At 49.1% G+C, this 23,647-nt stretch overlaps 3 protein-coding genes across 5 annotated transcripts in view; 1 reads left to right on the top strand and 2 right to left on the bottom strand.

The window, feature by feature from the left end:
- Positions 1-1,929, bottom strand: part of Cntd1 (cyclin N-terminal domain containing 1) — a 14,265-nt gene extending 12,336 nt beyond the window's left edge. The window contains exon 1 of the mRNA XM_013037464.1: positions 1,568-1,929. Within this exon, the coding sequence (XP_012892918.1) occupies positions 1,568-1,736 (169 nt within the window). The 5' untranslated portion in view covers positions 1,737-1,929. The remainder of the gene's footprint in view (positions 1-1,567) is intronic.
- Positions 1,930-2,089: 160 nt separating this feature from the next.
- LOC106002999 (cytochrome c oxidase assembly factor 3 homolog, mitochondrial) lies at positions 2,090-3,743 on the top strand. The gene is made up of 2 exons (XM_013037738.1): positions 2,090-2,323; positions 3,373-3,743. The coding sequence occupies exons 1-2, from the start codon at positions 2,110-2,112 to the stop codon at positions 3,477-3,479; spliced, it is 321 nt and encodes a 106-aa protein (XP_012893192.1). The 5' UTR covers positions 2,090-2,109; the 3' UTR covers positions 3,480-3,743.
- Positions 3,744-4,444: 701 nt separating this feature from the next.
- On the bottom strand, positions 4,445-23,647 carry Wnk4 (WNK lysine deficient protein kinase 4). 3 transcript variants are annotated; one of them, XM_013008784.1, is made up of 19 exons: positions 23,012-23,647; positions 21,403-21,575; positions 20,270-20,490; positions 19,825-19,982; positions 19,199-19,287; positions 18,893-19,109; positions 16,224-16,488; positions 15,909-16,030; positions 15,642-15,700; positions 15,424-15,541; positions 15,063-15,179; positions 7,342-7,479; positions 6,791-6,842; positions 6,106-6,704; positions 5,945-6,005; positions 5,420-5,837; positions 5,131-5,330; positions 4,924-5,021; positions 4,445-4,817 (listed from the first exon to the last, which is right to left on the bottom strand). In XM_013008784.1, exons 1-19 carry the CDS (start codon positions 23,624-23,626, stop codon positions 4,815-4,817), a joined length of 3,723 nt encoding a protein of 1,240 aa, XP_012864238.1. In that variant the 5' UTR covers positions 23,627-23,647; the 3' UTR covers positions 4,445-4,814. The 3 variants fall into 3 exon arrangements, with proteins under 3 accessions (XP_012864238.1, XP_012864236.1, XP_012864237.1); XM_013008782.1 differs by having other exon boundaries at positions 4,445-4,778; XM_013008783.1 differs by having other exon boundaries at positions 4,445-5,021.

Raw genomic sequence — 23,647 nt, 5'->3', positions numbered from 1 at the left:
ACTTCACTTTAAATACAACCTTCCTCGTTATTCCCTTGCCCTATCACCTAGGCTACCAACATAGACTCCACTGGTCTGTCTCCCTCCTATCCCAATCAAATCTATTCTTTATATCACATCAAAAATAATTTTTACCAAGGCAAAAGTAAGAGCCACAACATTCTCTTACTTTAAAACTTGCAATGTATTACATCTCTCTACTAAGCAAAGTATAAATTCTTCCCTCTTGATGTCTGTATGCCCATTTGGGATGTCTCCAACCTCCTGTGTTCTTAAATTCAACAACTCTTCTACATGTTCTGTTCAACTTGGGCGATAACTGTACCTACATATTCCCCAATCTTTTCTTTTCTTTTCTCTTTTTACTAGTCCCAGGGCTTGAACTCAGGGCCTGGGCACTTCCCTGAGCTGCACTCTACCACTTGAGCTACAGCACCACTTCCGACCTTGTCTTTTTTTTTTTTTTTTTTTGTTCGGTCATGGGGCCTGAACTCTGGGCCTGGGCACTGTCCCTCAGCTCTTCAGCTCAAGGCGAGCGCTCTACCACTTGAGCTACAGCGCCACTTCCGGTTTTCTGGTGGTTTATTGGAGATAGGAGTCTCACGGTCTTTCCTGCCCGGGCTGGCTTTGAACCGCCATCCTCAGATCTCAGCCTCCTGAGTAGCTAGGATTACAGGCGTGAGCCACCAGCGCCCGGCTTCCAACCTTTTCTGTTTATGTGGTACTGAGGAATCGAACCCATGCATGCTAGGCAAGCACTCTACCACTAAGCTACATCCCCAGCCACATACCCCAATCTTTAAGCTTTATTAATGCTATCCTGTTTTAGTAGAAATGTTGTCCCTTTTTACAACCTACAACCAACCAAAATATCACCCTTCACTCAAGGTCTAACTCAAATGCCACAAGTGGACCACTCCCCCAGTTCCTCCTATCACCTCATAACTCACCACAAAAGCTTGTTTTATCTTTTATGCCAATCATCTCACTACATTTGTACCTAGCATTGGCCTATTTACCCTACTGTCCCCCCCACAAGGTGGTACATAGTTTAAGAATAAGGACTCCATTCCTAGTTCATCTGTCAGTGTCAATAACAAGCACGTTAAACGAAGAAATGTAAGATACGGCTGATGTGCCTTGTTAAATGTTAGTGTTATGCTCACCTTTGGTCCTCAGCTCCACCCACACCTGGGCCCCGTGGACCCCTCCCATTCCTGGAGTTCCCACCATACAGCAGGTCCTTCCTTCTCTCCACCCAGACCCACCTGAAATCCCACCTACCTCACTTCCTATCCCCCAGACCTCCTGCTATCTGGATGGGGACGGAGGCCACGGGCTCCCTCTTGGGGGAAATATGGCTCTTCTAATAAACCTTGTAATAATCTTTCTCCTGTGCCTGCCTGCCTCTGGGTGGTCCCCTGAGATGGATGTGTGGGATCCTCCTTCAAAATCACTGTAACCCCATGAGCTGGCATGAATTATATGAGAATAAACACACACAGCATCTTAAGATCAGTGCCTCAAAGACTCCCATAAACCCCGCTCCCGGTCCCTGCATTCACACCCACGATGCGGGTCTCCCTGAAGCTGCCCATGCGTCCCGCAGCCTCCTGCACGGCTTGTTCGTTCTGCTGCGCCAAGTGAAGCAGAGTGTCTTCGATGGTTTCCGTGGCAACCGCTCCAAACTGGAAGTCACTGACCGAACCCGGTCTCGGCCTCAAAAGCCGGTCCATATTCAGAAGCCTTTTGGCACACAGCGAGAGTTCACTGGACCCATAAACCGGCCATTTTAGCTTCACTCCAGAGTCCTCCGCCAACACTCGCGTTCCTCGTCATCCACTAACGTGTCTATTCTCGTTTCAAGTCTGACAAAAACCCGGTGCCCACCACAGCCTCGAGTTCCCCAGCTTTTCTCGCTCCAACGGCCTGCGGGACCCCTCAGCCAATGAGAAAGCAAGCTGCTTCCCGCTTTTCCAACTCTTCCGCTAGGGCTGAAAGCTCAGGCTCTAGCCCAGCACTACAACTCCCAGAACCCCTCGCGTTAACCAAGGACTACGATTCCCATCGACTCCCGCGCCAAGAGACTGCGAAGGGCGGTGCAGCAACATGGCGGCGCCGGGAGCTGGTGAGCCCCTGGATGCGAAAAATGAAAAGGCCCCATTCGCTCAACGCATCGACCTGACGCGGGAGAAATTGACTCCAGCACAGCTGCATTTCATGCGGCAGGTGCAACTTGCCCAGTGGCAGAAGACGCTGTCACAGAGGCGGACCCGAAACATCGTGACCGGGCTTGGCATCGGGGCCCTGGTATTGGCTATTTGTATCCGTGCTGGTTGTACTGCATGTGGAAATGGGGCAGAGGTACATAAGTGTGTAGGAGAGTTGAGCCAGAAGTTTAATAGTTTAATGTAGGATTAACTGGGATCAATACCCACCTCTCTCTCTCTCCCTCTCTCTCCCTCCCCCCTCTCTCCCCCTCTCCCTCCCCCTCCCTCTCCTTCTTCCTCTCTTCCCTTCCCCCTCTCCCTCCCTCCTCTTTTGCAAGTCCTGGGGCTCGAACTCAGAGCCTGGGCGCTGTCCCTGAGCTGCTTTTGCTCAAGGCTTGCGCTCTACCACTTGAACCACAGCACCACTTCCAGCTTTTTCTGTGTATGTGGTACTGAGGAATCAAACCCAGAGCCTCATGCATGGAAGGCAAGCACTCTACCACTTAGCCACCTTCCCAGTCACTAGCCCCCCCCACCCCCATCTCTTAAGACTAACATTCTACCAGTTAGAGCCACAGCTCCACTTCCATTTTTCTGGTGGTTAGAGATAAGAGTCTGCCTGGGCTGGCTTTGAACCCCAATCCTCAGACCTCAACCTCCTGAGTAGCTAGGATTATGTTATGAGCCACCAGCAGCTAGCCTTTCTTTCTTTCTTTCTTTCTTTCTTTCTTTCTTTCTTTCTTTCTTTCTTTCTTTCTTGTCGGTCATAGGGCTTGAACTCTGGGCCTGGGTACTGGGTACTTCAGCTCAAGGCTAGCACTCTACCACTTGAGCCACAGCGCCACTTCTGGTTTTCTCGTGGTTAACTGGAGATAAGACTCTCAAGGACTTTCCTTGCCTAGGCTGGCTTTGAACTATGATCCTCAGATCTCAGCCTCCTGAGTGGCTAGGATTACAGGCATGAGCCTCCAGCACCCAACTGGCTAACCTTATTTCTAAGGTGTGCTCTTTTAATATGATTTAGTAGTAATAACGGAGTTGAGGTCAGGATTCAAAAAGAGCAGAGGTCAGGACTCCCGAATCACTGTGGGGAGAATAACAAGTGGTATAGGCAAAGAGAATGTTCCTATTTGCAAGCAATTTCCTCAACGCATTTCTCCAGATGGTTACACCTTCTACTCAGTATCCCAGGAGCATTTCCTAGATGAACTGGAAGATGAAGCTAAAGCTGCCCGAGCCCGAGCTCTTGCAAGGGCATCCGGACCTTGAAATGGGTGATTATTACATATCTTCAACCAACTGGAGCCCCTCACATGGTGGATGGTGCCCTATGACCCTGTAGAAATTGGTTGGTTGCTCACATCATCTTTGGCCCAGTTACTAACTTTGGAGCATGATCGAGCCCAAGAAGCTAGAGACTGTGCAATGTTGGCCACTATCAACAGAACATTTCGCATTTCACATGCATTGTACTGTCAGAGTCCTCTCCTTTGTTTCTTGTTTGAGATGTATGCAGCCTTGGCTTTTCTGTAACTTTCTGCCTTTGTGATTTACTCCTTTCCTCCCAGGGGCCCAACTGTAATGGGAGTGGGTGTGGCAATTTTTGGGCAGTGTTGGAGTGTAAAGTGGGAAAGACAGGGTCAAGTTAAGAATAATAAACTGAGTCATATCTCCTGAAGCCAAGCTAATGTGTGGGGGTGGAGAGAGACACATGGCACTTCATGCTGGAAAGCTCCACGGGCAGTAGCTACAGTTGTGGCCTTGCCCCAGGTAGCTGTAAATGTTTAACTAGAATTACTTTTTCCGTGAGATCTTTCCACCTGATTTGAGAGAGAGAATACTGGGCTGTTTGAGACTGAACTAGGGGAAGGAAGGTCACTCTTCTGCCCTCTATCCTCAAGAACACACTCTAAGGCTAACTTCAGTGCCTTTTCCCATCTCTAGGTAGGGGGATGAAGACTGAGATGAATAATTTTCATTCTTTTAACTTTCACTGGTGCTTGCCTATACAGACCTAGGGTTGAGTCTGGAGGGTATCTTAGCCTGGCCAAGTGGATCATTGGCCTTACAGTTTCCTCATGACTTGGTGGCAGGAAGCCAGCAGGCTGGGCAGATTCCACCTTGTCTGCCATTGTGGAAGGAGTCCTTTCTAAGTCTTTCCCTGCTTCACACCCACAAGTCTTTGCTCCCAGTTCCTAAGGCATGACTTAATAGACTCACATCCTTATTTCCAGTAATTTTTTTTATTGTCTGTTGCTAATTCTGATATTGAGTACACCTCCTACTCTCCCAGCTGGGAATGGGCCCTTAAGAAGCATCTAGGCTTGGGTGGGATTGCTTAGTGGTTGACCCTTGGCTGGGGAAGGGATTGCAGGTGAATTCAGTAGGCTGCAGAACAGGCACTTCCAACACAGGAAATGGTTTTTACATGTTTGAGTCTTCGATGTAATACAGCCACACTCTTCATACCCTTTGACCTTCTCCCCCCTCAGTTCTGGGGTCTTCCTTGCTGAATTGAGTTGGTCAGAAAAGCATCAGACTGTGAGAGCACAAGCGCCGTGGTGGGCCCTGGTATGGAGGAGACATATAGCTTCTGTTCTGATTTCACTAGAGGGGGAAAAAAAATGCTAAAGAAATCTCCAAGATGGGAGGAAGGTGAAACCGCTGCCGGTTACCATTCCCTGGGCTCTCCCTCTCTCGGGCCCGCCCTCACCATCCTGCCAATATCCCCGGCGAATGTCACCCCCTTGCTTGCCCGCTGCTCCTGGGAGCCGGTGCTGCTGCCACTCAGAGAATTCCTTCGCATGATGCCTGGGAGCAGGATGGGGAGGGAGAGCACTAAGTGAGGGAAAGGGGCAGACCCCGTAGGGCCTGGAAGAAAACCAAGTCAGTAGATGGAGCTAGGTGTCTGCAGTCTCACCAGGGCCAGGGGGCTCAGAGCGCTGCAGACTGTTGCGGCGGGAGGTGGGGAAGCTGCCCTTGGAGAGGCGGCGCTGACGGCTGGAGAGCATGGCGGCTGGAGCCACGATACCAGGTGGGGGCTGCTTCCCAAGCCGGGTATACAGGTCCTCAATTTCCTTTTTCTGTAGTGTCTGTAGTGCTTCCACTTCTGACAAGTGCCTAGGGGTGCACAAGGACCATGAGAGGGCTGGCCACATACTTTGCTCTCCCAGTTTCACCTCTCACTCTGCCATCTACCCCAGACTCACTTTTGCCGAAGATTCTGCAGCTCAGCCCAGAATTCTTCATCCTCTCCACTGCTCTCTGACTCCTCACTGCTCAGACACAGGCTGCTATAGGAGTAGTTCATCCACACTGGGCTGGGATGGCTCAGGGGTGGGGAGCTGCACCCAGCTCCAGGGTCCTTCCCATAGTCACCATTCTCATCCACTCCATCTCCCAGGCCCTCAGCGGCACGGTCACTCTCAGCCAGAGCCTCCCTGGTCTCTGGCCTGCCTCCAGTGCTATCTTCTGTGTCTGAGCTCTCTGAGGTCTCTGAGGTCAGGTGAGGGGTTGGAAGTTTTATAGAACTGGAGAAAGTTGGGGATGGTGGTTGAAGGAGAAGAGACTCAGCTGGTTCCTTGGATGAAGTCACTTGGAAACGCCCAACAAGTTGGGGCTTTCCCTCTGTAGGGAGACAAGGAAGGGAGGCATGGAGGATGGGAGAAATCTGGAAAGATAGAAAGCAGGTTGGGGGTAATAGCCAGGAGTTGGTCACTGATCAGAGGCCTCACCTTCAGAGATGGGCGCTAGTCTTCCTTCACTCATGAGTGGCTGAACAGGATTTGGGGAAGCCTACAAGATACGGATTCATGAGATGGGAAATAATCCAAAATGGAGCCACTGAGTCCCCCTCCCTCTACATCAAGTCAAGAGGACTTGATTTCCTACTCACCTCATTCTCCATCTCAGCTGTTTGGGGTAAAAGGCTCTCCTGACCACAAGGAGCAAAAGGAGGGGGAGAGGGAAGGGGCAGGCTAGGCAGAGGACCAGGAACAGATGGGGGAGCCTGGGAAAGAAGTCCAGGGGAGGGGGCCAGCAGAGACTGGGCCACAGTCATCACAGCCAGAGAGAAGGCACTAGCCAGGGAGAGGAGAGGGGCTGCTGTGGTGGAGGGAAGTGGTGGAGGAGAGGGACAGAGAGGAAAAGAAGGACTAAGAGTGACCTGAGAACTACCCGGAGAGAATGGAGGTGGAGAACTGGTGGAGAGAGAATTCAGGGGATATGGAGAGGATGGATATGGAAACTCAGATGCATTGGGAGAGAATGGAGGTGGAGAGCTGGGGAGGTGTGGTGAGGGACTGGAGGGGATCTGGGAAAATAGGGAGGGGCTAGAATGACAAGGCGGAGAAGTGATAGGAAACATAGGGACTGGGAAGATGGGGCCTCCAGGGGAAAATGGGTTTCCAGGAGACACAGGAGTTCCAGGAGAAGATAGGGAGGTGGAGAAGGCTGCCCAGCTCTGTTCCAGGGAGGTACTGCTCTGGAGCTCTGCTATGGAGGAAAGAGTATTGAGATTCCAGTCCTCCATACCTTGTACCCTTCCCAGTAACCCAGCAGGGTTAGAACTCAGTACATACCACTGGATGGGTCAGGGAGGGATCCTGGGAGGGCAGGCAGTGATGCTGACTCCTGAGGGAAAAAAAGGGACCCCCTCAGTCATAGAGGGAAAAACTGAGTCTTAGATGGAAAGTTTCAAGCTGGGATTCTTCAGCTAGGACCTGAGTCTTTAGGACTCCAGACATGAGGTTAAGGAACTCAAGTATATATGCTGAAATATTTAGGAGTGAAAGGAGCATATGATCTACTAATTTGCTCTCAAGTGATCTAGAAGGGTAACTTGAATACATACACACCGAGAGAAGAGAGGAAGAGTGGTAAAGCTAGTCAGAAAACACCGTTGGCAAATCTGGGCAAAGGGTATTCAGAAGTTCTCTCTATGATTGCAACTTTTCTCTGCAAGTCTGAAACTATTTCAAAATAAGTAGCTGAAAGTATGCATTCAACACATTTTTCTAGACCAAAGTGGGTAATAGCCACTGTTTTACAGTTCCAGAGATGAAAAGAAACAATCCAACTCTAAGAACTGTTGAGGGCAACTGTTTCTCCTGGAGATGTCCAGAGGCCTGACCTGGGGGGTTAGTGCATCTTCAGCAACCTCGGTGGCACCAGTGTCTCTCTTCAACAGGGTTTCCACTCGCTGGATAATCTCCCGGATCCGGCTCAGGAATCCATCTCGCTCAGAAGGCAAAATGAACTCATTATATACCTGGCAAGGATCAACAGAATGGGGAGGAGTCTTGGTTATTTCACTCATCTCTACCATCTGCTCCTGCTCTAAAAGCAGCCATTCAAGCTAGGTGTGGTAGTGTACACCTGTAATCTCCAGCACTAAGGAAATAGGAGGATTTCGAGTTTGAGGCCAGCCTGGGCTATATGGTGAGTTCCAAAGGTTAGGGATGTAGTTCAGTGGTAAGAGCCCTTGCTTAACCTGAAGCACATCCCAACACCACAAACAAAGAATCAAAGCTGAGTGTCAGTGGCTCCTACTTGTTCATGAATACTAGCTACTCAGAAAGCTGAGATCTGACTATTGCAGTTCAAACACAGCCAAGGCAGGAAAATGTGTGACTCTTATCTCCCATTAACCACCAAAAAAGCAAGAATTGGAGCTGTGGCTCAAGTGGTAGAACACTAACCTTGAGCAAAAAAAGTTAAGGAATAGTGCCCAGGCCTGAGTTTAAGCCCCAAGACCAACACACACAGACACACACACACATTTACACAAAAAAATTCATATCACTACTTCTGCCAACTACCAACCTAAAACAGGAATTGACTTAAGTATCTGTTGTGGACAGTGTGCTGTGCAGTTCTTAGCAGGAAAGGAACTAACATTCCTACAATGTATCTACACATCAATGCTTTAAGTATCATCTTTTTTTTTTTTTCCTGGTCTTGGGGCCTGAACTCTGGGCCTGGGTGCTATCCCTCAGCTATTCAGCTCAACGCTAGCGCTCTATCACTTGAGTCACAGCGCCACTTGCAGCTTTTTCTGCTTATGTGGTGCTGAGGAATCCAACCCAGGGCCTCGTGCATGCAAGACAAGCGCTCTACCACTGAGCCACCTTCCCAGCCCCTTAAGTATCATCTTTTAACACCAACAACTTCCTGGTATCTATATGAACACCCTCATTTTATTTTATTTTATTTTATTTTTGGTCCAGTTGTGGGACCTGAACTCTGGGCCTGGGCGCTGTCAGCTCTTCAGCTCAAGGCTAGCGTTCTACCACTTGAGCCACAGCGCCACTTCTGTCTTTTTTCTTTTTTGCTTATGTGGTGCTGAGGAATCAAACCCAGGGCCTCATGCATGCAAGGCAAGCACTCTACCACTGAGCCACCTTCCCAGCCCCAACACCCTCATTTTAAAGATAACCAAGGCTCAAAAAAGTTAATTTCAGGGTGCCCAAGATCACAGGATTTGAATTCAAGCCTACAAAAAGCCAGAGCCTGAGTTCTTTCTACAGGTGCTTTGCATGGGTTTGGATACAATTCCTGGTCTCATAGGGTTTGCACCAGCACACATGCCTGGTGCCCGTGGCTCACGCCTATAACCCTAGCTACTCAGTAGGCTGAGATACGAGGATCAGGGTTCAAAGCCAGCCTGGGCAGAAAAGTCCATGAGATTTATCTCCAATTAACCACCAGAAAACTGAAAGTGGAGCTGTGGTTCAAAGTGGTAGAGCACTAGCCTTGAGCAAAAGATCTCAGAGACACTACTCAGGCCCTGAGTTCAAGCCCCACCACTAATAACATCAACAAAAGTCAAATGGTCACCTATACAATAAAAATTTTATTTATACAATAAATAAAATAGGGAAATAAATGGTACACTCCATGAATACTCACTGAATATCTACTCTATGACATGCATTATGCTAGGTACTATGAAATATATGGAAGCATGAAACAAGGTCCTAGTCTTCATGAAACCCAAAATCTAATGGAAGAGTCAAATACATAACATACTGCAAGTCACCCTGTGATAGGTAAGACACTTAAGAATCCTACCAGCGGGCACCGGTGGCTCACGCCTGTAATCCTAGCTACTCAGGAGGCTGAGATCTGAGGATTGCGGTTTAAAGCCTGCCCTGGCAGGAAAATCCAAGAGACTCTTATCTACAATAAACCACTAGAAAACAGGAAGTGGCGCTGTGGCTCAAGCAGTAGAGTGCTCTCCTTGAACTGAAAAGCACAGGGACAGCGCCCTAGCCCAGAGTTCAAGCCCCATGTCCAACAAAAATAACAACCCTATCTAGGGTGAATATAAAAATACTAAAAATAAGGCTGGGCTCTAATGGCTCACACCTGTAATCCTTTCCACTCAGGAGAATGAGATCTGAGGATCACAGTTCAAAGCCAGCCCAGGCAGGAAAGTCCGTGAAACACTAGTCTCCAATAAACCACCAGAAAACTGGAAGTGGCATTGTGGCTCAAGTAGTAGAGTGCTCACCTTGAGCTGAAGAATTAAGGGACAGCACTCAGGCCCAGAGTGCAAGCCCCATGACTAAAAAAAAAAAATACTAGAAATACTACTGGACATAGCATGTCATATTTGTAAGATGAAAACTTAGAGATCTATTTGACTACAATATGAATATGTAGAATACTACAAGACCATACATTTAAAAATGTATAACTCAAGTAATAATGCATCTGCCTAGCAACTCTGAGGCCCTGAGTTCAAACACCAGCACCACCAAAAAAATAAAGTTAGAATGGTAAATTTCATAATGTTTTTTGGTTTTCTAAAATTAAAAAAAATGCTAATGGGGCTGGGAATGTGGCTTAGTGTTAGAGTGCTTATCTAGCATGCATGAAGCCTTGGGTTCAATTCCTCAGAACCACATAAGCTGGAAGTAGAGCTGTGGCTCAGTGCTAGTCTTGAGAAAGAGAAGCTCAGCGACAGCGCTCAGGCTCTGAGCTCAAGCCCCAGGAATGGCAAAAGAAAAAAAGGTAAACTGGGCATAGAAGCATACACTTGTAATCTAGCCACCCAGAAGGCTCCTAGATAATCAGGAAGATTTCAATTCAAGGCTAGCCCAGGCAAAAAGTACACAAGACCCTATTTCAATTAGTAAAAAGCTGGATGTGATGGTATACATCTGTCAACCCAGCATTGCAGAAATTGTAGATAGGAGGACTGTGGTCAAAGCCAACCTAGGCAGAAAGCAAGACCCTATTTGAAAATATAACAAGGGCACAAAGGAGGGGTAACAATGCTTGATAGGAAATGTACTCATTACCTTACTCATGTAACTAACCCCTCTTTACAATAAATAAATAAATAAAATAACAGCAGAAAGGGACCAGAGATGAGGTTCAAGTGACAGAGCACCTGCCTAGTGAATGCAAGGCCCTGATTCAAACTCCCGTACTGGAAGAAAAAAAATTATGAGGGGCTGGGAATGTGGCTTAGTGGTAGAGTGCTTGCCTAGCATGCATGAAGCCCTAGGTTCATTCCTCAGTACCATATAAACAGAAAAAGCCAGAAGTGGTACTGTGGCTCAAGTGGTAGAGTGCTAGCCTTGAGCAAAAGAAGCTCAGGGACAGTGTTCAGTCCCTGAGTTCAAGCTCCAGGACCAGAAAAAAATAAGTAAATTAAAAAAAAAAGCTATTGCCAGGCACTGGTGGCTCATGCCTGTAATCTTAGCTACTCAGGAAGCTGAGATATGAGAGGGTCATGGTTCAAAACCGACCCAGGCAGGAAAGTCCATGAGACTCTTCAATCAACCACCAGAAAAGCAGAAGTGGTGCTGTGGTTCATGTATAGTTCAAGCCCCATGACTGACAAAAAAAAAAAAAAGCTATTATTTCAGTAAGAGAGCAGATCAAACCCTGGTAGGGCAGAATCTGACACTTTCACCAGAAAGTCTTTGAAGCTGAACCTTAAAAGCAGCCTTTTATTGAGGACCTACCACATGTAGAACTGCTCATGCATTATACCGTATTATATCAGAACATCTCTGCAAAACAAGTATTATCATTTGATGAGCAATGGAGGCTCAAAGAGGTTAGGAAACTTGCCTGAGGGGCTGTGGATGTAACTCAGTGCTAGTGTACTTGCCTAGCATGTGCGAGGCTTCAGGTCTGATCCCTAGGCCCAGGAAAACAACAACAACAACTTTCCCTAGGCTCACCAAATTTCAATAGCACTGAAATCTGAACTCAGGTATTAATGAAAGTCTAATCTGTCTTCTGTTCATCAGAAAGAAGAGAGGAGAGCAGAAAACAGTTTTAAAACATTTAAGGAATGGCACATTCTGAAAATAAGATGCTGGAAGGGCTGTGGCTTTTTAAGACCCTGCTTTGTAATCTGAATCCCACTGTATAACCACTAGTGGCAGGTAGACATTTTAGGGTGAAAAGTATCCAGATCAGATCTAAATCTCAGGAACACTGCTTCAGAAGAGTGGATGTAAGGACAGAGAAGAGGGGGAAGGATCCTGGGTTCAAGGGTAGGATTGCTTAGGATGTGTAGGTTCAGAATGGACAGAAAACTCAAGAGATGATATCCCTGAACAGATGGAGGCAGAGGCAGGCTGGAACTCAGCTTTTCTAGAAGAACATTCTGAAACCAGTGTTACTGGAAGGAAGATTCTGAAAGAGTCAAGAGGCTTGAAGGAAAGTGATAAGCCCATGTCAGGTGCATTATTTTTTTTTTTTTGTCCTAACCATAAGGTGATAGAGGAGCTATTTAAGAAAGCTGATGATGCCTCATGTTTTGTTTTTTTTTCTTTTCTTTTCTTTCCTTTTTTTTTCTTTTTTGCCTGTTCTGGGGATTTAACTCAGGGCACCGGCACTGTCCCTGAGCTTCTTTTGCTCAAGGCTAGCACTCTACCAGTTAAGCCACAGCGCCACATCCAGATTTTTCTGAGTGATTTTATTTTATTTTATTTTATTTTGTCAGTCCTGGGGCTTGAGCTCTGGGCTTGGGCACTGTCCCTCAACTATTCAGCTCAAGGTGAGTGTTCTACCACTTGAGCTAAAGTGCCACTTTCAGTATTCTGGTGGTTTTTTGGAGATAGGAGTCTCACAGTCTTTCCTACCCAGGCTGGCTTTGAACCATGGTCCTCAGATCTCAGCCTCCTGAGTAGCTAGGATTACAGACATGAGCCTCCAGCACACAGCTGTCTGATGCTTTTCTACTCCCATCACCCCAGAGGCTGGTATCTACTACCCCACTCTATGAAATGGCCACTCACAAAAACCTATATGTGTGTGCTAAAATTTGAACTCAGGGCTTCATACTCTTTTTCTTTTTTGGGGGGGTCCAGTCGTAGGGCCTGAACTCTGGGCCTGGGCGCTGTCCCTCAGCTTTTTAGCTCAAGGCTAGCACTCTACCACTTGAGCCACAGCGCCACTTCTGGCTTTTTTTTTCTGCTTATGTGGTGCTGAGGAATCGAACCCAGGGCCTCAAGCATGCAAGGCAAGCGCTCTACCACTGAGCCACCTTCCCAGCAGGGCTTCATACTCTTGCTTAGCTTTTTCACTCAAGGTTGGCACCCTACCACTTGAACCATATACCTCCACTGCCAGCTTTTTTGCTGGTTAATTGGAGATAAAAGTCTCTCAGATTTATCTGCCTGGACTGTCTTTGAACCCTGATCCTTACAACTCAACCCTTGAGTAGCTAGGATTACAGGCATGAGCCATAGGCCCCTGGTTCATAAAGACCTAATAAAATCCAGTGTTCAAGCTTACCATATGACACTTCCTTGAAAGTCCTCAGTTTTGTTTTGTTTTGTTTTTGTTGTCGGTTGTGGAGCCTGAACTCTGGGCCTGGGCGCTGTCCCTTAGCTCTTCACCTCAAGGCTAGCACTATATTACTTGAGCCACAGTGCCACTTCCGGCTTTTTCTGCTTATGTGGTGCTAAGGAATCAAACCCAGGGACTCATGCATGCAAGGCAAGCACTCTACCACTAAGCCATCTTCCCAGGCCCGATTACTCAGTTTTTTAGTAACATGTTCCTACCTTTCTGGCACTATCTCTGTGTCCTTCACTGCCCTGTTGCCCCTTATGCTCTTCCCTTTCTAGAACAGATAATATCCACTGAGACAATCTCAAATCCTCTACGTCTCTGATCTTGCAGTCCTGTTTCTTCACTCTCAATTCTATATCAACAACTTTTTTTTTTTCGGTCGTGGGGCTTGAACTCTGGACTTGGGTGCTGTCCCTGAGCTTTTCAGCTCAAGGTGAGTGCTCTACCACTTGAGCCACAGCACCACTTCTGGTATTCTGGTTGTTAATTGGAGATAAGAGTCTCCCAGACTTTCCTGCTTAGGCTGGCTTTGAACCCAGACCCTCAGAGTGACTAGGATTACAGGCGTGAGCCACCAGCACCTGGCTTGTATCAATAACTTCTAAGTCCACTTCTCTTTATCTCTGTCTCAACTCACATCCCACTGCTGTGAAGGACCTTGTATAACCACTACTCAAGCTCATCATGATCCCTGAAAAAGACTAATTTCTTTTCCAATTGCCCTTCTCATTGGGTGGTTTACTCCTCTTCCTTCTTCCAAACTAAAAGTCGTCCTTGATGTCCCCTCTTCTTAACCCCTTATCATATCAACTCAGCAAATATTTGTTGGGAAATGTACTGTACTACTTCAATAGGTTGCTAGATTACAGAACAACTTATTTTCCTGAATCAGCCCTCAGATTCCTGCCTTCTTTTCCTGACCCTATAATCCATTTTCTCCTTCAACACATCTACATCTACATCTGGCTTCTTTTGTTCACCTCCCAGCTGGATTCCCTATGGACAATCCCCTCCCATGTTCCATGTCTGAATGGTCTTTATAAAACCTATTCCTATCATGTTACATTCCACCTAATGCTTAAGATAATAAATGATCTAGGGCTGGGAAGGTGGCTCAGTGGTAGAGTGCTTGTCTTGCATGCATGAGGCCCTGGGTTTGATTCCTCAGCACCACATAAGCAGAAAACGCCAGAAGTGGTGCTGTGGCTCAAATGGTAGAGCCCTAGCCTTGAACTGAAGAGCTGAGAGACAGCACTCAGGCCCAGAGTTCTGGCCCCATGTCTAGACCCCCCCCCCAAAAAAAAAAGATCTGTTGCTAGGTGCTAGTGGCTCACACTTATAATCCTAGCTAGTCAGGAAGCTGAAATCTGAGGATTAGGGTTCAAACCAGCATGGGCAGGAAAGACTTTTATCTTCAATTAAACATCAAAAAGTCAGAGTGGTGCTGTGGCTCAAGTGGTTGAGTAAAAAAAAAGATACTATATGATCTGTGTCCACTCTAACTGCCCATATATACCTCCCATACTTTCCTGTAACAGCCCTTACTTCCAATGGCAGTGGTTTCTCATGAAGTTTTTCCAGTGCCATAATCCAAGTCACCCCCTACTTGCAATGTCTTTACTTATGCTACACTTCTGGATAGGCATGCTCTTACAATCTTTTCCTACTTCTCTTACCCGTGAATCAAGACTGATGAGTGGGAAAGTCCCACTCCTTCCCCTGCTGTCCTGGCCAATCCTTTATCTCCAACCACAGTATCACATGTCTACAAACACTTCACACACACAGCACTTATCACTACCGATGTCAGTCTCAAATTGCTCCCAGCTGAGGAGCCAAACTCAACTGGATAAACAGAAAATCTCCCTCCATACAAGGATGAAATATCTTCAGTCTCACCATCCTAAGTGGTGTCAATGAGTATTTTATAAGCCCTTATGGGATTGGGGTGGTCCTGCCTCAGTGGACATCTTGTGGCAATGCTTGTCTAGTATCCAATTACTATGTTCTCATCTCTCTCCTTCTTACCATGGCAGCTGCAATCTCTTCTGGGCTGTCCCCATCCAGATCGAACCGGAAGGTCACCATCTTGCTGTTGTGGGTCTGAAGCTGGCATTCAACCACTCTGTCATTCTGGTCTGAGACCTTCAGAGTCAAAGTCAGGAGAGGAGGAGGTCAATGCCCCCGTCTTCATCATGTGTTCAACATCTTACTCCAGTCAAGTAATGGTGGCCAGAATAGACTTGGAGAGTAGACTCTAACCCCAAAAGTTCAGTACTAGAAATTAGACTGGCTGCCTCACTGGGTACTAACACATATTACTACTACTCCCCCTGAAGTTGCCTTCTGGCCCTGTAGATTATTCTCCATCTCCTCTGCCCCTCCTTACACTAGTGACCCGAAGCCGGGATCGAGGTCTGCGCCGGAGATTCTTCCCTGGAGGTCTCCTCATCCGTCCCATACCTTCTCCCATGTCACTGAGGCCCGATGCTGCATCTGAGGCATAACTAGAAAAGGGCAAGAAGATAGGTATGCCTGACTAGACACTGGGATCTCAGCACTCCCTATGTTCCACTCTGGTACCCTCCAACTCATACTGGAACATACCTGTCCCCAGTAGAAAAGTCACTGCCAGGGCCAGATCGTGGAATGGACAAAGCAAAACCCTGAAACAGGATAAGAGTTCATGAGGTCAGGGGACAATAGTTGTTGGGATCCAAGGAGATGGTGGTAAGAATGCTCAGAGGACTAGGGAGATAGATCTGGAGAAGATTAGGACAAGAATGGTAGACTTTTAGGGACATAAGGACAGATTTGGGGAGAGGTGTCACAGGATAATAATAGTCATTGTCTTGTCATGTAACCCCTTCTCACCGAGGGCAGGCACAGATGGGACTCCGCTGGGCTGGGTGGCACCACCACAGGGGGCTGAAGGGCAGGGTCTGAGGCATCCAGGAAGCCAGAAGAGCTGAGGTAGCCATCAGTCTCACAATCAGCTGATGGAGGAGGAAACAGATCAAAATAAATAAATAGACCTGGAGGTGGCCTGAGTGAGCAAGGAGAGAGCTGTGGGAGAGTTCTTCCTGAGAGGGAAGTCAAGGTAAGTGTCAGTGTTGCTAGGTCAGACTTTGGTGAGGTGTCAGAGGCTGAATGTTCTGGGATCCAAGTCCCAAGGTCTGGGTAACTTACAGGTGGTAGATGAATAGCTGGCATGTCGGAAGAGGAAGGACTGGTGCTGGTCTGCCTCTGGCTCCTCGGACTCAGTGGGGAAGGCAGTGGAAGGGCCCGGAGCCATGGAGACAGTTGCTGGTGGAGGTCCTGGCTCTGGTGGGAGGGCCTCCAACTCTCTAGCTTTTCGAAGCTTCTCACGCTTTCGCTGGATGGCAGCAACCCGTTCACGAACTGCACGAGCCACTGGCTGGTAATCAGCTTCACACACCAAGCCCAGGGCTACCTGGAATCAGGAAGGTGAGGAAGACAATTTGGAGCTCCTCAAAAATCAGGACACCTGGGGCTGGGAAGGTGGCTCAGTGGTAGAGCGCTTGCCTTGCATGCATGAGGCCCTGGGTTCGATTCCTCAGCACCACATAAGCAAAAAGAAAAAAGCTGGAAGTGGCGCTGTGGCTCAAGTGGTAGAGTGCTAGCCTTGAGCTGAAGAGCTGAGGGACAGAGCCCAGGCCCAGAGTTCAGGCCCCACGACCGGACCCAAAAAAAAAAAAATCAGGACACCTTGAGACCTCCAAGATTTGGGAGGAAAATAAAAATAAATACAGATTTAGGAAGAAGGAAACTGGTAGCAGGGTTTGTTAATGATCACATTGATTTCCCATTATCTTGGTTAACTAGTGACTCCTAACATTAGAATCATTAAATCCTGGGCTGGGAAGGTGGCTCAGTGATAGAGTGCTTGCCTTGCATGCATGAGGCTCTGGGTTCAATTCCTCAGCACCACATAAACAGATAAAGCCAAAGTGGTGCTATGGCTCAAGTGGTAGAGCGCTAGCCTTGAGCTGAAGAGCTGAGGGACAGCTCCCAGTTCAAGCCCCAGGACCAACAACAACAAAAGAAAGAATAATTAAATCCTGTTAATAACATTGTGTTATAGTCCTTTTTTTTTTTTTTGAGATGGAATCTTGGTGCGTAGCTTAGTCTAGCCTCAGACTCTCAATTTCCCTGCCTCAGCTTCCTGAGTGCTGGGATTATAGGTGTAAAGCACCTGCCCCATCTGGCTTATATAGTTATCCACCCATTTTAGAGAAAAGAAAATTAAGTGACAAATTCATGATTACACAGTAAATCAATGGTTTCAATGTATGTGGGAATGGGGGTGACAATATCTAGTTGCCACAACTAGAAGGTAGGTGCTACCAAATCTTTTAGGTAGGACCTAGCATCTGCTGGGTGCTAGTGTCCTGGGTGCTAGTGTCTCATCCTGTAATTCTAAATACTCAGGAGGCTGAGATCTGAGGATTGCAGTTCAAAGCAATTCTTTGGGCAAAAAAGTCCCTGAGACTCTTATCTCCAATTAACCATCAAAAAGCCAGAGGTAAAGTGAAGGTATGGTTCAAATGGTAGAGCACCAGTCTTGAGTGTAAAAGCCAGGCAACAGAAGAGTGCAAGGCCTTGAGTTCAAAACCCAGACCTGGCAGAAAATGAGGAAGAGGAAGAGGGGGAGGAGGAAAAGGAGGAGGAGGAGGAGGCGGCGGCGGCGAGAGGTTGTTCCCAGCATCCTACACTATCCAGCATAGCACCCAAACAAAAATGCCAATAGTGCCAAGTAAGAATCCATTATAAGTACTGGGCCAGTAGTCAAACACACTCTCAGGTTCTTGACCCATCACAGATGATCTTTGCCCTCAAAATTTCAGGCTCTCTACTGAGAATCCCACACTTCGCCCACTGAAGACCTTCCTGAACCAGGTCCCAAGCTTCTGTCCCAGCATCCTCTACCTCCCCATATATTGTCTCCACTTATGCCAGCATCCATCCATTGTCTCCTCTTCTCACTCACTTCAACCTCTAGCCTTGCTGGGTAAGTCAAGCAAGTGGGGCAGGGTAATAGGATCTCAAATCTGAATTACTTCAGTTTAAATTCAGCTTTGTCACTTATTATTCACTTGAGACCTTGGATAAGACAGTCAACCTCTATAAATTTGCACTTCCTCATCAACGGAATAAAATTATCATCCATGAAGGATTGGTAGCCATGATCAAATGCACATGGAAGTGTTTCTAAGTCTTGGAGAATCTGGCTATTAATGAGTTCCTATTGTGAGCTGAGTACATGAAAAATCAATTTTAAAAAATACACTCTTTGCCTTTAGGGAGTTTACAGTGTCGTGGAGAAGGAAGACTGTAATGTATAAAAAAAAAATCAAGACCCATGGCTTGGGGCTGTAATCAAGGGCCCAGTGACAGGGAAAGAAGTATTTTAACTTTGACTCTCAAGCGAAGGCTTGCTGAAATCGGAAACTTGCCAACGCTTGGCAACTGGTTTTATTTGAAGTCCTAGCCCTCCGTGGTTCTGATCATGGAGGAAGAAAAAGAAGGGGGAGATGGAGAAAGAAAGGGAACAACAGAGACATTAGTTAGAAGAGCGATCTAGGATAAACACATCAGCAGGAGGTAAATAAAAAGAGGTGGAAGGGTTCAGGGCTCTGCCAAGGAATATTGTGCTGCCCCATGCATGGATGAATGGGCAGAGGGAAGGAGGGGACACCTGCAGGCGTGCCATTAGGGTGTAGAGGGACCTCACAACCATTCTAGTGCCCCTACCTCATCAGCTGTCCGGTTCTGGTCGATGGAGGTGATAAACGTTTTACACAATCGGCCACAGCGTAAAGCTGTCTTCTACTCACCATCTCCTGTGCCACCTCCTCTGCGGCATCCCGACCCAGCTGGAACAGGAACTCGATGGCCTGGTTGTCCCTCGGGCGCCCCCCACGCCGCGCATCCTCCATCCGCAGCCAGAGCTTGAGGCCTGGCTTCTCGCCATCATCCTCCTCCGCCAGCTCCACGTGCACGCCGCGCTCCTCGCGGAAGAAAGCATGGGCCAAGAGATCCTGGATGGTGAACCTGGGGACCTCAGGGCAGTGAGATGAGCCTGTTTCCATCCATGCCTTTTTCTCCACCACCCCCTCTCCAGCTCTATCCCTATACCCCACCTCTCATTCTTATCCGTGCGAATGCAGCCTTCAATGATCTCCTTCACCTCTGGCATCTTCACTTTGTAGAAACTGTTGGGCTTGGTGCCCTGCGGGGAAGGGGAGTGGGGTGAGGTAGAGGAGGGGGTTGTAAGAGGCCACAGGTCTTCTGTGTGTCCCAACTTTCTCAGCTTGACACCTCCACTGACCGACAATGCAGTAAAAGTCGCCAAAGCTTGGTGACTGGGATGGAAGATTTCATTTCAAATCCCAGTCTCCAGGCATAGTGTGACCTTGAAACAAGGCTCCTGCTTAAAGAAACAGAACAAAAACGCAGAGCAGAACTTTTGCCATGCTCACTTCGAGGGGCAACTCGAAGGATTGGACAAACTAGGGTTCAAAAACGTTCATAAACTCTTGGAAGCACTACACATTATTATGACTATTATTATTTCTAAAATAGCTTGTATTGGGGGAGGGAGGCATGTGTGTGCATCCTGAATTCTTCAGGGTTCACCAATGTATCTTGGTGTCTAGTCAATCTTCGTAACAGAAAAAGGCATTCATGGTTGGCTGCTTGGAGCAGAAAGCAGGAGAAGCATCTGGAATCCCTTCCTCCACCCAGCCCAATCCCTACCCCCTCTCACCGAAGTGACCTTGCGGTAGATTTGTGCAGCATTCTGGCACTCGGAATAGGGATACTCCGAGGTAGCCATCTCCAGCATGCACATGCCAAATGCATACACGTCCACAGCCTCGTCGTACTTTTCTTCGTACATCTCGGGGGCCATGAATTCCGGGGTCCCTATAGAATCCACAACAGGCTTCAGGCTGCTGAGCCTTCCTTCAGGCCTGGTCCCTCCACTTGGGCATACCATGGGTCAGGCAGCCCAGGGGGAAACCCCAGGAATTCTGGAGTGCAAGTGACTAACCCTGGCCTTACAGTGTGTATTGGGGTCCTCTCAGTGTCCCTATGGTCTCCTAGTTCCATGAATGGAGAAGGGAAGGGGGTCCTGCAGAAGGGAAGGGGGTCCCAGGTTCTCAGGTGTATAGGAATGTAGTAACGGCAAGGACCCTCTAGGAGGAACGCACCAATCACGCTCTTGGCAAAGGAAGCACGCTTAAGAGTGGCCAGGCCCAGATCCCCGATTTTGACAGAGCCTGTGGGGCCGGTGATGAAGACATTGTCGCACTTGAGGTCCCTGTGCAGGATGGGAGGAACCCGGGAGTGTAGGAAATGAAGGCCCCGTAAGATCTGGCGACTCCAGCGCTGAAGGACCCGGGGCTTCATCTCTCGAAACCGCCTCAAGTACCTAAGAGAGGGGAGCATACCTAGGATCATTGTGGTCCCTGCTGGAAAGTTCCCTCTGACCCATTCGTGACATTGTCTCTGCATCCTTTGCCCTCAATTTTCTAACCTAGGTCTTTGCAGGGCCCCTGAGAGAAAGGGGGTAGGGTAATTGAGTAGATAGACCTGGGGTTACAAAATTGTTTTGGTGTAAATGTGCAGATAGGGCTACAGCCAAGGTGCTGTGGGAACAGAGGAAGGGATGACTAACTGTCTCAAGCATGGGAGAGGGCTTCACAGAGGAAATAACTTTTCTATTTTGAAGGAGGAGTAGAAGTTCAAGGGTGAAGAGGGGACAGGATGGAGACTTTCCAGGCAAGAAGGGACACCATGCTCAAAGGCGCAGACAGTTGCAAGGGACAAGGCTGGGTGGGAGGAGTGCCCAGGGATTCTTTGTTTGGAACTTAGGCTGAAGAAAGATGAAGTAGGATCCTATGGACTTTGTAAGTTAGCCAATGTGGACTTTATCCCCAGGACTGTGGGAAATCTTGCAGAGATTTTGAGGAGCAAGTCAGAAGGTCAGATTTGCCCCTGGAAAAGATCCTCATCTCCAGGAAGATGGGGTAGATCTAGGAAGGGCAGAGCCCATAAAATCGTTTAGGTCAAGGAGGTGACAGCAAGGTGGGGCCAAGGATAGAGTGGAAGCCCAGTGGGAAGAGAGATCAGTTTTGGGGTAGTGACAGAGCTAAGACACCCCAGTTTTCAACTGCCATTCTGAGTGAACATTGTCATCCCTCCATCCAGCCAATCTGATAGGAGGGGGATGGTAAAACTGATTTTAGACAAGGGGTATAGGGAGTTTTGAGGAGACTGAGACTGGTTTAGGAAGCAGTGGAGAGAGTCCCACCCTCTCCCACCCACCCAGGCCAGAGCTCACGTCTTGAGCGTGCCCGAAGTCATGAGTTCCGTGACCAGCACGATGCAAACCTGGCCCCTCAGCACCGACTTCCAGGAGTCGTAGAAGCGGACAATGTTGGGGTGCTGCAGCCCCTTGAGCATCTCCACCTCCTCCGAGAAGCGCTGCCGCTCTGCTCGAGATAGTTTCCGAGTCTGTGGGATGGGTAATGGGGGGGGGTGCGTCAGACCCAGACCCTCAAGAAAAGGACTGGGGACCTGGAGTAGAGCAGGGGCGGGGGGGGGGTGCAGAAGGATGAGGATTGGAGTCCACCGATGAGGTCGAGTTGATGAGATCACTCCCCGAAAAGGCTGCACATCCCCAAGCTCCCGGTCCTTTTGGGTTGCTCTACAGATACACCCATGCTGGGCCAGGGTCGGCCCCCTAGAACCTCTTCTGGATACAAGCGTCTTTATGCAGCCCGGTCCGGGAACCTGGAGCTCAATAGCGCCTTTGTGGCCGTCCTGGCCGGCCGCGGGGTAGGAGGGGGTGCCTGGGGGCCGGCAGCGGGCAGGCAGGCAGCAGGCGGACCGCGGGCAGAGAATTGGGGCCGCCAAGGGGTTGGCCCCAGAAAGTAGGAACTGGTAGATTCAAAAAGAAGGCGGAGGACTGGGGAGTAAGGTAGAGAGAAAGAAAAGATCCAGAACTAGGCACTAAGAGACCGCCTCCCCCCATGGCTGTCCTGCTCCCTCCCTGTCCTCCCCCCCTCCCCAAGATTGGCCGCTTCTCCTGGACTGGCCTACAGCCTGGGGCGTGGCATTGGCAGGCGCAAGGGCTGAGACCGGTGCCAGGGCCAAAGTGAAGGGACTCTTCTCCCAGGCTTTGTCCTCCAGGCTGGATCTGAACTTTCTGGCTCCCCGATGGAAGGAAGGACCCAACCACCATCTTTCTGAAGTTCAAGAGCTTAGCTAAGGCCTTTGGATCTGGGAGGAGACGGCTCAGGTAGGCAGAGGGTAGAAGCAGGAGTGATCTCAGAGCTGGAGTTTCCTGTCTTCCCTCTCCCTGCAGCTGTGGAGAAGTCCAGAAGTCTGCTCCAGAAGGGGCCTAGGAGCGCACCATTCTGCCACAAGTACCCGCCCCCCCCAAAAGAAAAATCCTTCTGCAGGTGGAAAAGACCCTGGTCCAGCTCCTGCCTGCAGTATCCCAGTCTCTTAGTCTACAAAGAGGACAGAGGAAAAGCAAGAGGATCAAAGTTGCAATTTCTGGACTTAGGGGAAAGAGAGAGGTAGAAACAGACAGTAGGTACCTAGGGCAGGAAACTGGTGGGGCCAGTTCCCCACAGATCTAAACTGGCTTTCCCACCCGATTTCTCATCCTGTTTTCCAACTCTCCGGGATTTGTAAGACTTGGAAATGAGAATGTTCATGCGACCATGAACAGTCTAAGGTGGAGGAGAGCCACCAAATATTGTCTGCCTGGGTTTCTCCTTTTGATCCCACCCAGAGCCAGACAGCTGATCCCTGCAAGGACAGGAAGACAGGTGGCAAGAAACATACATCTTTCCCTTGATGCTGTTGACCCGGTCTCCCTTCCTAATACCTCTACAGGGTCCCAACCCTGGAGGTGCCACTGAGGGGGCGTCCAGCCGCACCTGCAGCTCACACCAGGCCACCTCTACCGTGGTGTCGGTGTCAAGCCCTCGATACACGGTCTTGAAGGAACCACGTCCAATCTCGATGTCAAATTTGAGGTATCGGCCGTCTGGGGACGTTGCCACAGCCTGCGTCTCTGTGTCCTCCTTTTCTTGCTGCTCGCGCCGCCGCTCCTGGGCCGCGGCGTCTGGGACCCTCGGGGGCTCCCCTAGCCCCGGGGCTCCTGTAGATCCCTTGAGTTCAGGGCGCACGGGATCTGTCGCCTCCACAGAATTCCCTCCAGTCCACGTGCCCTCAGGGGGCTCTTTGGAACTGGGCGGTGGGCTTTTCGTGGGGCCCGGACAAGCAGAGTCCGGAGGATCGGGGGGTTCCGGAACGGGCGAGGTTGGCTGGGACCAAGAGCTCAGCAGACCCAAGTCGACCGAGCTGCGGCGGCTAGGACGGGACGAGCGCGGCCGGGGTTCTGCCTTCCCGGAGAAGCGGCGCGCGCGGCGAGGCGGGGGTCCCAGGCGGGGCGGCCCCGAGGGGGCGAGGAGCTGTAGAGGCCGCAGGGCCAGGTCAGCCTCCGTCTGGGACATGGGGACCGTGGTGTCTGTGGTCCTCGGTGCTAGCATAGGGAAGGGCCGGGCACCACA

The sequence above is a fragment of the Dipodomys ordii genome, unplaced genomic scaffold (assembly GCF_000151885.1).
Source record: "Dipodomys ordii isolate 6190 unplaced genomic scaffold, Dord_2.0 Scaffold7, whole genome shotgun sequence".
NCBI classification, from domain to species: Eukaryota; Metazoa; Chordata; class Mammalia; order Rodentia; family Heteromyidae; genus Dipodomys; species Dipodomys ordii.
The sequence above is the reverse complement of the archived record's forward strand: the minus strand, read 5'-3'. Positions and strand labels throughout refer to the sequence as shown.